The following is a 14,413-nucleotide window of genomic DNA, read 5'->3' on the forward strand; positions in this document are numbered from 1 at the left end:
CGAATTCTGGACATTAAGTCCTGTAAAAAAGTACCCCAATTCCCCCCCAGGATTATGTCATAAGACAGGTTTCTGCTGTTACTAGCCATTTAAGCTCACTTCAACGAAGTTGGGGGTAGCTTATGTGATATCTTTGGCGTTGGCGTCCAAGGTTAAAGGTTTGTTCCTTAAGAATTTCTATGACCTACATTGACCAGATATGCAAGCAAGATGCTCCTAGTGTGCTTTATTGTACTATTCAAGGTTCCAGATGCTGCAATTTCAGCCAAGAAATGACCAGGTTAAAGTTTTTGGAGCAGATTAAAGTTTTTGTTGCAGGTTAAAGTCTTTGGTGCAGGGTAAAGTTTTTGGTGCAGGTCTCATTTCCAAGTAACTATATTCTCTATGTACTGGTACTAGTATAGAGTTTATATTTATTAAATAAACTTTCTTCTACTTAGAAGTTTTACAGTTACATGTGTATAAAGCGTGTTTTATATAAACATGTGCATGTTTAGCACTCTCAATGAAGAATATTTTCATTCTGTATTAAAATCATCATGTGTTCATTAAAATCATGTTTTACTCTACAGATAACTTTTGATTATATAATTCTTGACTATGGTCAGTGGTACACTTAATAATCAATGCCCTATATCATGGACAAGTGCATGAAAGTTTACAAGACCTGTTTAGTTTGTATTACTTGTGAAGATTTCTACGAATTACGAGGGACGTTCAACAAATAATGCCATGGGGCTCGGAAAGAAATAAAAAACGCTTTTCTATTATTTAGTCTTAATGATTTAACTAGAATATTCTCTTTTTAATTAAAACACTTGTCTGTAACATTTTAATTCAATTTCTTATTGTTTTTAGAACACATTTTTAGTATGACCCTTCGTATACTGGAATATGGCAGATCCTACATATGATTTGCTGTACTTGTTTTTGTCTTTTTGATAGATGTTCTTTTAAGTTTGGGAAGTGAAACAAGTCAAAGGTTGAAAGATCTGGGCAAATTTTGTTGGTGCGACAAAACATTAATGTTCTATTTATCCCCAAAACTCCTTAATACTCTTCATGGCCTGTGGGTTTGGATGTTGCCATGAAGAAATTTAATGGAGTGAATTCCTCATACCGTTTTCTTTCTTTCATAAACCTTTAAATTTTTTTGCAAAAAATTGTTTTCTAGAAACCTCCAGAAGTTGACCTTCCTCCCCAAACATGAATTTAAACAAGACCTCTAATATTTAAGAAAATAGCATATAAAATTGTTTTATGCTCTTGCAATTCTTTGCTCTTCTAAGGCCTTTGATGTTTTGTCAAGTGCATCTTATTATTGTAAATTTGTTTTGAGGGCTTATAGCAAAATGGATTGAAGTTTCATTATCTGTTAGAAATTCATACATACGACGATAAGTACAATTTTTGATTTTTTAAAACAATTGTTTGGATATTCCTACACGCTGTCGTTTTCACTCATTTTTCAAAATAAAGGGGGACCTTCGAGTATTAAACTTTTTACTATCAAATGTTTCTTTAAAACAGTGTGAACTACCTCCAAAATGATGTTTATCAATTTTGCTATGTGTCTTAAAGTCAATAAAACATAATCAGTGATAATTTGTTGAATTTTCGCAAATATACATTGGTTGTTGTATGTCTTTGTTGCCTAGGAGGGTACCCATTTTTGACGCTTATCATATAAATTTTGATTGTTGAAATTTTGGGATATTAACAAGTTTTACAGCTGCTTCTTGACCATTCATTTTTAATGCAGTATCTCAAATAGCTCTTATTTCCCAGCTTCCAACAATGAAAAAATGCGATGAAAAGTGGTCACAAAAACTGTTATCAATTTATTAAAGATTCAATAATGAGGGAAAGTCAAGCTTAATGTCATATGATTTCTATGTTGTATGTTATCGAGCTAATGACATTATTTATTGAACGTCCCTCGTACTTGACCTAATTGTAATTATTGTCAGTCTGTCTTTGTCCAACACTAGACACATATTTGTTAAGCCTTATTTTTAACAAATAGCATTTTTAAAAATGTAATTAGATATCGGTGTTGGTATAATTTGTTGAAAAGAGATGGAACATGTTGAAGAATAGAACTGTTCACTGTTGCATATGATTTGAACAATCTTGATTCAACAAAACCTAAGGCTGCTTCAGGATAAATATGATTAATAAAGGCTTAGTTCTTCTTGAGGAGATTTTAAAGATATTTTCTATGTACAAGCCTTTCTTAATAGAAGAGAATTTACTAAGACGAACTTTCAAAAATGTAATTAACTAAGCAGTAATTAATTAAGAAAGATTGCAGTGAAGTCTATGGGGACAAGCAATTTTTAAAACTAAAATTCAAAATAAAGGAATATCAATACTGTGGTGGGAAGATTCATAAAAACATTAAAAATAAAATAACAATTAAAAACATTTTTTAATCAGATATTAAGTTAAAATTGATTAAACAGAGGGAGACAACCCTTACCAAAATTCAAGGCGATTACTAACAACACATCCCACCCATACATGCTAACAATAATATGAGAAAATGGGAATGATGTCTAAAGAAACTGAATACTATACACCTTCACATCTGTTATGTATTTCATTGAATCTGTTTCTGTTTGGGATGGAATATCTAACTACTTTATTTCTGATTCAGCATCCACTTTCTTCAGCTAGCTTCTGAATGATTACTTTTACAAAACGGTGCATAATGAAGTAAGTTGTAAAGAGTTAGATAAAAAACATCAATAAACTTTACAAAGTTATATTGTCGTTTATGATTTCAGCATACATGTAAATGTTGCCATTGTAACTTTTTAGGTCACCTGAGTCACTCAGGTAACCTATTGCCATCCGTGTTTGTCCGTCGGCGTCCGTCGTCCGTCGTGTGTTAACATTTGAACATTTTCAGCTTCTTCTCTGAAACCGCTAAACCAATTTCAACCAAATTTTGTATACAGCATTTATGGGTGAAGGGTAACATAAATTGTGAATTTCATGGTCCCTGCCCCCCTGGGGCCTGAGGGGTGGGGCCAAAACCACTAAAATTAATGCAATCTTTAAAAATCTTCTTCTTTACTCCTGGACGTCAAGCAGTCAAACTGTTTGCATGATTGTAATCAGCAATGAGTCCTCTACCAAAATTGTGAAATTCATGGCCCTGGGGTCAGGGGTTCTAGTGCTAGGGCGGGGCTAAATAATTAGGTAGTGAAAATGCATTATTTCTTTGAAAATCTTCTTCTCTGCTCCTGGGTATTAAATAAACCAATTAAGTACATAGTTATGATGAGCAAGAGTGCCTCTACCAAAATTGTGAATTTTATGGCCCCAGGGTCAGAGGTTCTGGTGTTAGGGCGGGGCTCTATTGATTATATAGTGAAAATACATGAATTCTTTGAAAATCTTCTTCTCTGCTCCTGGGTATTAAATAAACTAACTAAGTACATAGTTATGATGAGCAAGAGTGCCTCTACCAAAATTGTGAATTTTATGGCCCCAGGGTCAGGGGTTCTTTTTTTAGGGTGGGGCTCTAATGATTATATAGTGAAATGCATGAATTCTTTGAACATCTTATCCTTTGCTCCTGGTTAATATGCTAATGATCTAATTATATATTTAAGGCCAGGATTTATTTTATTTTCAGTTTTATAAACCCTCCGCTCAAGGTTTTGAATTTTCAGAAAAAAATACAACAATTTTTTTCTTTCCGATGTCAAATTTGAGTCGGGATCGAGATTTCAAATTTACGAATTTGCACTTCCGCTTTTATGATGAAACCGCGGGTAAATAAAGCTAGGTGACAGGTCTGAGAAGATAGCTTGGTTTAGTGTAAAATTCATCGATAAGAGTGCCATTCAAAACGTTTCACCCGATCAAAGGACAAATAAAATGCTGACGACTTTGTTGCACAATGACATGCTGGTGAGATAATTATGTATTCGTTTCAAAAGTATCTGTCTGTAAATTATTTTCCTCCCCCGGGTTTTAAACTGCCCGTGGTAGCTATTGCATATTGCCAGCTACAGTGTTTAGGTCTTTGTTGTAGCTTACAGTATCATTCTTCAGAAAAGGGTTGCTTATGCATCAGATGTAATGAATAAAACTATGGGAGAAGTTAAGTCCATTTGAGGAAGAAATAAACAATAACCTGAAGAAATAAAAAAAAATTTAACAATTAAAAGGCAAGAATATACAAATATATACAGGCATTTAGTATCATTTGTATCAGCCAGAAAAATTATTTCACACTTAATTGAAAAAATGTTCACCCTACTCCCCAATACTCCCTGTCTGTTTTATGATAGGAATTATAATTTTAGGCATCAAATAAATTTTAGAACATTGTCTACACATTCACCTAACACATATTTAAAAAATGAAGATATATTGAAAGACTTTTAAAGAATTGATTTTTTAAAATATATTTTGATCAACATCACAAAATTTATATAACTGGCCCAAAATGGCAGATGATGAAATAAGCAATTAAATGTTCTACTTTCCTATTTGAAAGCATTATGTGTCCAGTGGTAAGGAGCCTATTAGGATAGCATAAAAAAAGAATGTACAAATGTTAATAATTGATTTATCCAAAAAAAAATTTTATTTCCTTCTCCTTCGGGACTTTTTAATTCTCATGTTCATAACTAAACCTAAACATAAAAAAATTCTGGCCTTATAATGAAGAAAGGGGCCTCTTTCAAAATAGATAATTTCAGGGCTGCTGGGTCAGGGGTACCAGGGGGTACTTTGACTAAAAATAAATTAATGCTTTGAAATCTGCCCATTGATAAGCAATGGTGCCTCTTTCAAAATTTGTGAATTTCATGGTTTTTGGATTAAAACACGAATCAAATACAATCGCTGGAAAGTTGTTACATGATACTCAGGTGACCTATAAGGCCCGTGGGCCTCTTGTTTTTATTATGTCATACCGATGCAAATCAAGTACCATAATGCAATTTTTGTTCAGATTAATTCTCTCACACTTTCACACATCCTCTTCAGATTTTAATTAATAATGAAAAAAGAATATTATTATCAAAATTGTTTTTTTTTCTGCACAAAACTCTTTGAATTGATCAAAATAAATTTCATTTATTATAGTTTTCCTAGTGAATGAATGTTTGAATGATTGAATAAATGAATGAATGTATTCATAATCAGCCTGTCTATCATAATGATATCAACATTTTATTTAACTTACCGCCTATGTCAACAATCATATATTTGGTGCCTTCCTTTGTCATGCCAAAACCTTCTGGGTTCCTTTCGATGGGAAGAAATTGGCAATATATAGATGCTGCTTCTGGTTCCAGAGCAATTCTTAACATTTTGTCCGGAATCCCTGCCTGTCCAAGATTATTTTAATGCATTAAAAATAGCTATTTGAGAGAAAAAAATGACATTAAATGAATTTTACAGGCACCTACTTTTATTGCACACTGACGCATATATTCTTTAGCAGCATCACCCCATATGGCAGGAACTGTCAAGACCCATCTCAGATCTTTTTCGCTCAATTCAATATTAAGGATCTTCTTTTTTATGTTTTCCTTAAAATGATGTACCAATGCCTTTATTGAGAGAGTAAATACATGTTTTGCTGGGTATCCTTTCCCCGTAACATCCTCAACATATAAGTTGTCACTAATTCCCTAGAATGAAAGTATTGCAAAGATATACATTTCATGAGCCTCTGATACTTATCCGGAGTTTAGGATAAAACCTTTTTTTAGTATAGTATACACTTATCCAATGGCTATGAGTGGGATATTCTTTTAAGAATATAAACCCCATGTAACCCTATATATCTGTGATGACGGAAGCATTTATCATTGATTTCATATTGTCAAACTAATACTTATTTCCAAAACTATACATATTTGAAATTCAGACATATGTTTGTTCTCAATTGATAATCTCGACATCTGGTTAACATAAATTATTTATTCTTTCTTTTGTTTTAAAATCTTTTTTTTTTTAATTTATGCTAATTCCTCACTCCCTTTGCATTCCGACTCAAAAGATTATACTCTTTGATCTAGCATCCTGATATAAAATATATATTAAAAAAACTATGTGTGTAATTTCCACTAATATCTATTTGTTTGTGCTTGAATGAAAAGGATTTATTCCTTTTAGTCGGGAAATAAGACATGTGTGTGAAACAAAAATGCCAACGTATATTAGATATAAAAAAAGCTCTAATTTACGGCGAAGGTTAAATGTTTTTCATATATATATATATATATATATATATATATATATATATATATATATATATATATATATATATATATATATAGTGTAGGGCAGCGTTGTGAGAATTCCATCGGCATCGAAAGCAAGTTTTTTAACGTGCCTAGATAGCCGAGCGGTCTAACGCGCTGTTCCTGTACTGCTAGGAGACAGATTCCGTAGGTCGAGAGTTCAACCCCGGGCTGGGGCGGAAGTGAGTATCCTTGTAAAAGTGAATTTCTCTGTGCTTTCTATATTAATATTCCTTCACTTAGGGCAGTTATATTAGTTTAAGAGTTGTTGTAATTTGTGCTGTATAAATAAAATTAATTTCATCACAACATGTATTGGTAACAATCCTCTAAAAACTAATGTGCAAATAACTGTATCTCACTTCCATTCTCAATGACCGTGTAGTGTAGGGCAGCGTTGTGAGAATTCCATCGGCATCGGAAGTTTTTTAACTTGCCTAGATAGCCGAGCGGTCTAACGCGCTGTTCCTGTACTGCTAGGAGACAGATTCCGTAGGTCGAGAGTTCAACCCCGGGCTGGGGCGGAAGTGAGTATCCTTGTAAAAGTGAATTTCTCTGTGCTTTCTATATATATATATATATATATATATATATATATATATATATACATGTAGATAAACAGACTCTGAGGTCAATAAATCTTAAATACTGATACATAATTTATAAACATGTACATGTACTTGAATGTAAAGAAAGGTCAATGTCACTAATAAGAATACGCCCATCGCCATGAAAGCCAAGATTATTATTTTTCTCAAAAGTAGATAGAGTCACATGGAAAACTCCAAACTTAAGGTCCTGACATAAAGATTATTGGCACTTACTAAGGATGTCAAGGAATATTCGAATATTCATTCGGTGAGTTGATATTCAAATATGAACTTGAGTTTAACAGCTCTAGCTCCAACCATTAAGAAAATTATTGAAAGATGAATCTTTATATAAAATTGCAAAAGTAGCCCAAACTCCATTATTAAGGTATTATATTAGTCTAAAGAATGTTTTACCGTCAAAAAAGAAAAAAAACCCTACCCTCTTGTTATGTAATTTCATTTTGAATCTCCTGAACATCATAAAGTTTCCACGCTGATCTTTTGCAATCTCTGAATAAAATCTATCTTCTGCTTTATAACCAAATGCGACGAAATTGCCATCTTTGTCAATAAGAAGAGATGTGGGAGTTTTGAGGGATATTAAAGATGTTCCACCCGCAACCCAGTCCTGATTACTATGAATATCCAAAGGATTTCGGCGAAACTGATCTCTAGAACTGAATGCATAACCCGAATATGTTGTTCCAAAATCCAAAGCGACAACAAAAAGATAGTTCTGATCAGTAATGATAGATTCCAAGGTATGTTTAACTTCTTCTTCGCTATTTGGCATGGTAGGATCTTCCGTGTCAGGGGGCAAACTTTCTGCCATACTGAATAAAAACAATCAGACATTAATGAATAGTGAAGTACATAATGATATTGAATGTTGAACTACGTATTCTCCTAAACTGTTTCTGGTCACCGAGTTTCTAATACCGAGTCTCTGCGCTATCTGTCCGAATTTTCTCAAGCTGAGAGCTACAGTTCTGCAGCTAGAAAAAACGACAGTCGGTATTAAACTATTTGTTGACAAGGTCAGTGTATCCACCATAGAATTTCGAAACGTTTTAACTATGAGTGCGACTTTTGAAATGTATTGCTTTATTCACTTCTTTGTAAATAGCTTGTCTCATCTTAAAATATCGTATGTATGCTCTATCTATCTTATCAGTTGGCAAACATAAACCCATCTGCCGGTATTCGAGGTATGTTGCTACATAAGTAAGGAAAGATGACGATGAAAAAGTTAAAAAAAGTCATCATGTTAACCATAAAGATTTGTTGTTAAGTTACTATAAGTAACATCTTGTTCTTATAAATCATCCTGTGACACACAAGCGTCAAACTCTGTTGCATCTTTTACTTAGAACTCAAAGGAATACAAAATCAAAGGATGACTCAAAATGAAAATTGTTAATTGATAAAATGTCGTCGATATACATGTACGAGTATCTAAATTATAGACACTATCTTAGCACGCTTTCCATTAATGTTGCCTTCCCGGCGACGGAAACGGTGACGTTATAGTGGAAAGGTTGGAATGCCTTCTTTTTCATATGACTAATTATGGGTTTCATGTCCTTGAGAGATATTTAACGTGTTGTCCCATGTCTACCCGGTTTATTCCCCGAACGTCTATACTACCTTATATAAACATTGTAATTATCGAACTCAATTAAGAGGACAAGAGTAACGCAGATGATGGTGTAATTAATGAATTTTTTATTAAATGTAAAGAAGTTATGATTCCTATGCTATGTAAATTATTTAACAATATTTTTGATTCTGGAACACTGTGTGTATCCAGACAGCTGGTCAAAGGGATGTATTGTACCAATTTTCAAAAAGGGCGGATTACAGGACCCAAATAATTACAGAGGCATAACTTTGGTTAGCTGTCTAGCGAAACTATTTACGTGTATTTTGAATAATAGATTGTTAGAATGGGACCAAAAATATAATATTAATACAGACGCTCAATTTGGTTTTAAGCCAGGTGCAAGTACACTTGACGCTATTTTTATTTTACAAAGTTTAATTAACAAGACATTGAGAAACAAAAAGAGATTATATTGTTGCTTTGTAGATTATTCAAAAGCTTTTGATTTAATCGACAGATCTAAGTTATGGTACAAGATACAAACAGAGGGTATACATGGAAAAATGTTATGTATTATTAAGTCGTTATATAAGAATGTTAGAGCCTGTATAAAACACCAAGGTACGTTGACTGACACATTTCGTATATCTTCGGGTGTTTTGCAGGGGGAAATATTATCGCCTGTATTATTTTCCATGCATCTAAATGATTTTGAACGACATTTTATTGAAAATAATTGTGCTTCAGTTGAACTTCAAATGATTAATTTGTTTCTAATAATGTACGCAGATGATACAGTTTTAATAGCGGAATCAGTTGAAAGTTTACAAGAAATGTTAAACACTCTGTATAGCTATACAAAAGAATGGAATTTAACTGTAAATGTACAAAAAACGAAAATTGTAGTTTTTAGAAATGGAAAGTATGTAAGAAATGAAGAGAAATGGACATATAATGGTAAAAATGTGGAAGTTGTAAATCAATTCAATTATTTAGGATTATCATTTAACTATAATGGTAAATTCTTATCTACACAGAAGCACTGTGCAACACAAGGTAACAAGGCATTGTTTAGTATTTATAGTAAGATGAAAGATTTAAATTTCAATGCTGAGACTCAGATCAATGTTTTTGATACTTATGTTAAAAGTGTGTTATGCTATGGAGCTGAACGAGCCATAGCGCATTTGATAGTCACTTTCGCCTACTCTAGTAGTGATTTTTTAAATATTTGTGTAACAAAAATTTTGTCATACATTTTTGTATATACATGCCTTAAAGCAACTCACACAAAAATAATACTCAATTATTAATAGTTGCTTCATATGATATTTATAAAAATCATTCAGTTTATATGGAGTATATATAGTAAATACTGAGGTACCCCCCTAAACAATGACAAACTGTAGGAAAAGACAACCCTTAACCAGAAAAACAACTTCTGAATAATTTTATTAGGATATGACTGCACTTCATTACGCTTAGATAATTTTGGTTAAAGGTGGTCTTCATACTGAAAATGTTGAAAATATGTATTTAATTTTTCTTCTAAAATTATTTCAAAATTCAACAATCTGTCTTAATTTTATCCATATGATAACCAAGACTTCGTGGCATAGTGGTATGATTGCTGGATTATAAATAATGATCGTGAGTTCGAGTTTCACATAGTTCTATACTACGATTTTTTTTATCGTGTGCATTTTTTTTTTCTTTTATTATTTTATAATACATGTATAAATAATTTTTGAAAGAGATATATAGTGCAACATTACACATTGAATGTCTCTTGGGGAAAAACATGTGCTTGTGTTACTTTATAACTATCTTTTGTTTATGATCCAATGATCCAAAGTCATAGTCATGTAACTAGCCTGAAAATATTTATTTTTAAAATTTTCAAACAATCTTGTTTAGAATAAGGGTATTGAACAAGTAAAATTACTGTCATGCAACAAACTTGCAACTATAAAAATATAACACTGGTTCACAAATGATTACACAAATGTGGATTGATTTTGATTTGAAAAGGTACATGTATCTATAAATAGAAACAGGTGATTTCCTTTTAAATACTTGTGTAGGCCGAGTCGTCGGTAAGGCAGCTATGGCTCTTTGTATCATTAAATGGGCTTTTGAGCTTGGTTTTCATAAAGGTCCAGATGTTGAAAGAGTACATATGAATTTTTGTAAAAGAATACTTGGTGTGAGAAAAAATACCTGTAATAGTGCTGTTTATTATGAGTTAGGTAGAATACCACTAGATATATACAGAAAGCGCAGAATATTAAAATATTGGTTAAAATTAAGAAAAAGTAATAATTGTATTTTGAGTGCATGTTATCAAGATATGGTAGAGAATAAAGATCCCTGGGTTATGAGTATAAAAAATGAAATGTACACTCTAGGTTTAGCTGACTTGTTTCATAGTAATCAAAAAGATAGCATTTTATTAGACATAACATACAATAGAATGTGTGACGTTTTTAAACAGAAGGCGATATCTGATATATGTAAGTCACCAAAATGTATGTTATATAAGCATTTAGTTGATTATTTTTGTTTACAAGGTTATTTAAAGAAACCCATCCATGTAAAATATAGAAAAGCAATTTCATGTCTTAGACTTTCAGCACATAATTTAAAGATTGAAACTGGAAGATACGAGAACTTAATAAGGAGTGATAGGAAATGTGTTCTGTGTAATTTAAATGATATTGAAGACGAATTTCATTTTTTATTCATTTGTCCAGTTTTTCACGATTTAAAAAACAAGTTCATCAAACATTACTACTCCCGAAGACCAAGTGTCTTCAAGTTAATACAATTATTCTGTAGTACAAATACCAAAGATGTAAATCAGTTAGGGAAATATATATATCATGCTAATAAATTACGAATGGAATGTTTAAATCAATTAGCTATATAATAAAATGTATTTAAAACATTTTTGTGACGTCAACTTTTGTTAAACCTGGTTCAATAAATTTGTTATTGTCATGCACCCCGTCCAATAAGTTACCTGTAGGAGTCCAATAAGATTCAACTTATTGGACAGGTACAGGTAACGTTAAAATGAGAACAAAGGGCGAGGCAAATAAGTAAACACCACTTAAAAGGCAATGACAAATTAAACAATTTAATATGAACAATGTAGGAAATTAGTAGCGTTAAATGTTAATATTTCACAAAAAATCCTTTGAAAATGGCACAGATAATCCAGTGAATTGAATGTCTCAGATACATTATTGTAAACGCATACGTGGCTCCGATCATAAATTTCCTAAATTAACCGTTCATTACTATATAATAGATTCATTTCACAATGATTGATCCACGGAACATATAAAGAATCCAACGGACACAAAAGATGAATGAGAAGCATGTATTTTCTTACGCACAACCTTTGGCTTTTTGTGTATTGAAATATCCATTTTTCCGCATTTAGCACAAAATTTAGCTCACGAAATTCCAACGGAATCTGTAATTTCGTTCGGTGATTAATGATCATTTGTCCAACTAGTCCTGCGTCGTTTAAGCGAGTATCTGTCGTTTTAAGGAGTGGCTGGAGTAAAATACTTCCGAGTTCGAAACCTGCTCACAAAAGAGAATTGTATTTTTAAAAAATACATCAGGAATAATCTCCCAATTTCAAAGAAAATGCTTAAACAGTTGTTTGAGTAAAATCCTTCAAATCCTATTGCTTTACAAAAATTACCTTTTAACGGGAACTGTTTCTTGCAAATTCCGAAACATCAGAATATATATCCGGATTACACAGTAAAAACCTGAACTAAATTCAGGCATCTTGGTGTAATCGATAAATGGCATCGTCAAAACACCCGATTCTGAGGGTCTTTTTTCAAAATTAAAATGTACGTCTTCTTCCGTGGTCGTTGCGTTGTAAAATGAATAAATTGTAAAGAATTTAGTAGAACTGACTTTTACGCATGCGTAGTATATATAAAAAATGTCGCAATGCGGATAAATAAGACTTAACAAAGTTAATGTTCATATTTATCGATATAAAACACCTCTCGATGATTCCAACTATTAATAAAGGCAGAATAAAAACCAAAACTCGTTTTCTTTGGCCTAACTTGATGAACAGTGCCAGGTAGTCATCCAAGCAGAACGAGACCTTACCTGTGGCTGTCCAATAAGTTAACAATAGACGTGTTCGACAGTGGTGAAATGTTTTAAGTAAGTTATAAGCCTCAAACTGACCATTATGTCAGATATTAGACTCTCCTCGGCGCTAACGCGCCTCGGGTCGTCTAATATCTGACATAATGGACAGTTTTCGGCTTATAACCATTACGTATTACTAGTTGGTAAGTTTATAACATGTTATTGCACTATGTATGTAATTGATAAATACAATGTTGTACTTATGATGCTTATGGGATGGGGGTACGTCCCACGGAATAAAGAACTGATAGGAAAAAAGAGGCCCTCTGAGAGGCACAGGTAGCGTTTACCTGTGATACCTGTATTATCTTGATTTAATTGTCTAATTTAAGGTAATCCGATCCTCGGGTTCATAAATTTAGCAGTTAAGTAATCGAAAATACTCATAAAAATATCTCTGAATCGAAAGTATTGTAAATTTACACACAGAATTTCTTTAAAGTTAATCATATTATACAGGGAAAATTGACAAATCTCCGATGGATGTATATTCAGAAAAAAAAACCCCGAATAGGGATATGTATTGGTTATAAGCCGAAAACTGTCCATTATGTCAGATATTAGACGACCCGAGGCGCGTTAGCGCCGAGGAGTGTCTAATATCTGACATAATGGTCAGTTTGAGGTTTATAACGTACTTAAAACATTTCACCATTGTCGAACACTTCCATTGTTAACTTATTGGACAGTCACAGGTAAGGTCTCGTTCTGCTTGGATGACTACCTGGCACTGTTCATCAAGTTAGGCCAAAGAAAACCAGTTTTGGTTTTTCTTCGGTCTTTTTTAATAGTAGGAATTATCGAGAGGTGTTCTATATCGATAAATATGAACATTAACTTTGTTTAGTCTTATTTATCCGCATTGCGACATTTTTTATATATACTACGCATGCGTTAAAGTCAGTTCTACTAGATTCTTTACAATTTATTCATTTTACAACCAAACGACCAAGGGTGACGACGTACATTTTAATTTTGAAAAAAAAGACCTCCAGAATCGCCGGTGTTTTGACGATGCCATTTATCGATTACACCAAGATGCCTCAGTTCAAGTTTTTACTGTGAAATCCGGACATATATTCTTATGTTTCGGAATTTGCAAGAAACAGTTTCCGCTGACAGGTGAATTTTGTAAAGCATTAGGATTTGAAGGATTTTACTCAAACAACTGTTTAAGCATTTTATATCACCGTGCCATAGCGTTACTATGATGCAATTATTCCGTAACGTATGATGAAACTATTCCTTATGGAGTTTTTACATGGAGATTTGACCAAGGTAAGTTAATGTCGCATTTGTATGCCTTAAACGCAAAATAGCCCTAATTGTGTTAGCCGTTGCATTATAGGAATGGCACAGGCATCTGTTGACATAACGGACAATGCCCAGTAATGCGCCGTTTTCTTAAACACTTTGCACTTTCATAATAGAGAGGCTAAAAAGTTCGATTTATTCATAGAACTTTTTTCCTAATCATATAACAAGATCAGCTACAAGGTTACCATTATGAAAATTTGTTGTTTTTCCATTTTACTCTAGAATTGTGATGAGAATATTTATTTAATCGCTTTAATATGGGTTTTTAGAAGTAACGTATGATGCAACGATTCCCATCATCAGTAACGTGCGATGCAACTATTCTTTAACAATCGTATTATTAGACCAATATGTTGGATTTCTTTACTAGGACACGTTTCAAAGTAGGGTAATAAAATTACTCATTGCTTTCTTTTTATCACAGAATACCAAAT

General features: G+C 32.7%; 1 protein-coding gene across 1 annotated transcript; it reads right to left on the minus strand.

Moving 5' to 3' along the window:
* Positions 1-5,209: 5,209 nt before the first annotated feature.
* On the minus strand, positions 5,210-7,700 carry LOC134271184 (heat shock 70 kDa protein 12B-like; the record flags this gene model as incomplete). The annotated part of the gene is made up of 3 exons (XM_062753429.1): positions 7,308-7,700; positions 5,436-5,660; positions 5,210-5,354 (listed from the first exon to the last, which is right to left on the minus strand). Coding segments are annotated over exons 1-3 (763 nt in total), but the record flags the coding sequence as incomplete, so codon positions are not given.
* Between the last annotated feature and the right edge of the window lie 6,713 nt (positions 7,701-14,413).

The sequence above is a fragment of the Saccostrea cucullata genome, unplaced genomic scaffold (genome assembly GCF_032062105.1).
Source record: "Saccostrea cucullata isolate Sc308-1 unplaced genomic scaffold, CSIRO_AGI_Scuc_v1 ctg8932, whole genome shotgun sequence".
Classification (NCBI taxonomy): Eukaryota; Metazoa; Mollusca; class Bivalvia; order Ostreida; family Ostreidae; genus Saccostrea; species Saccostrea cuccullata.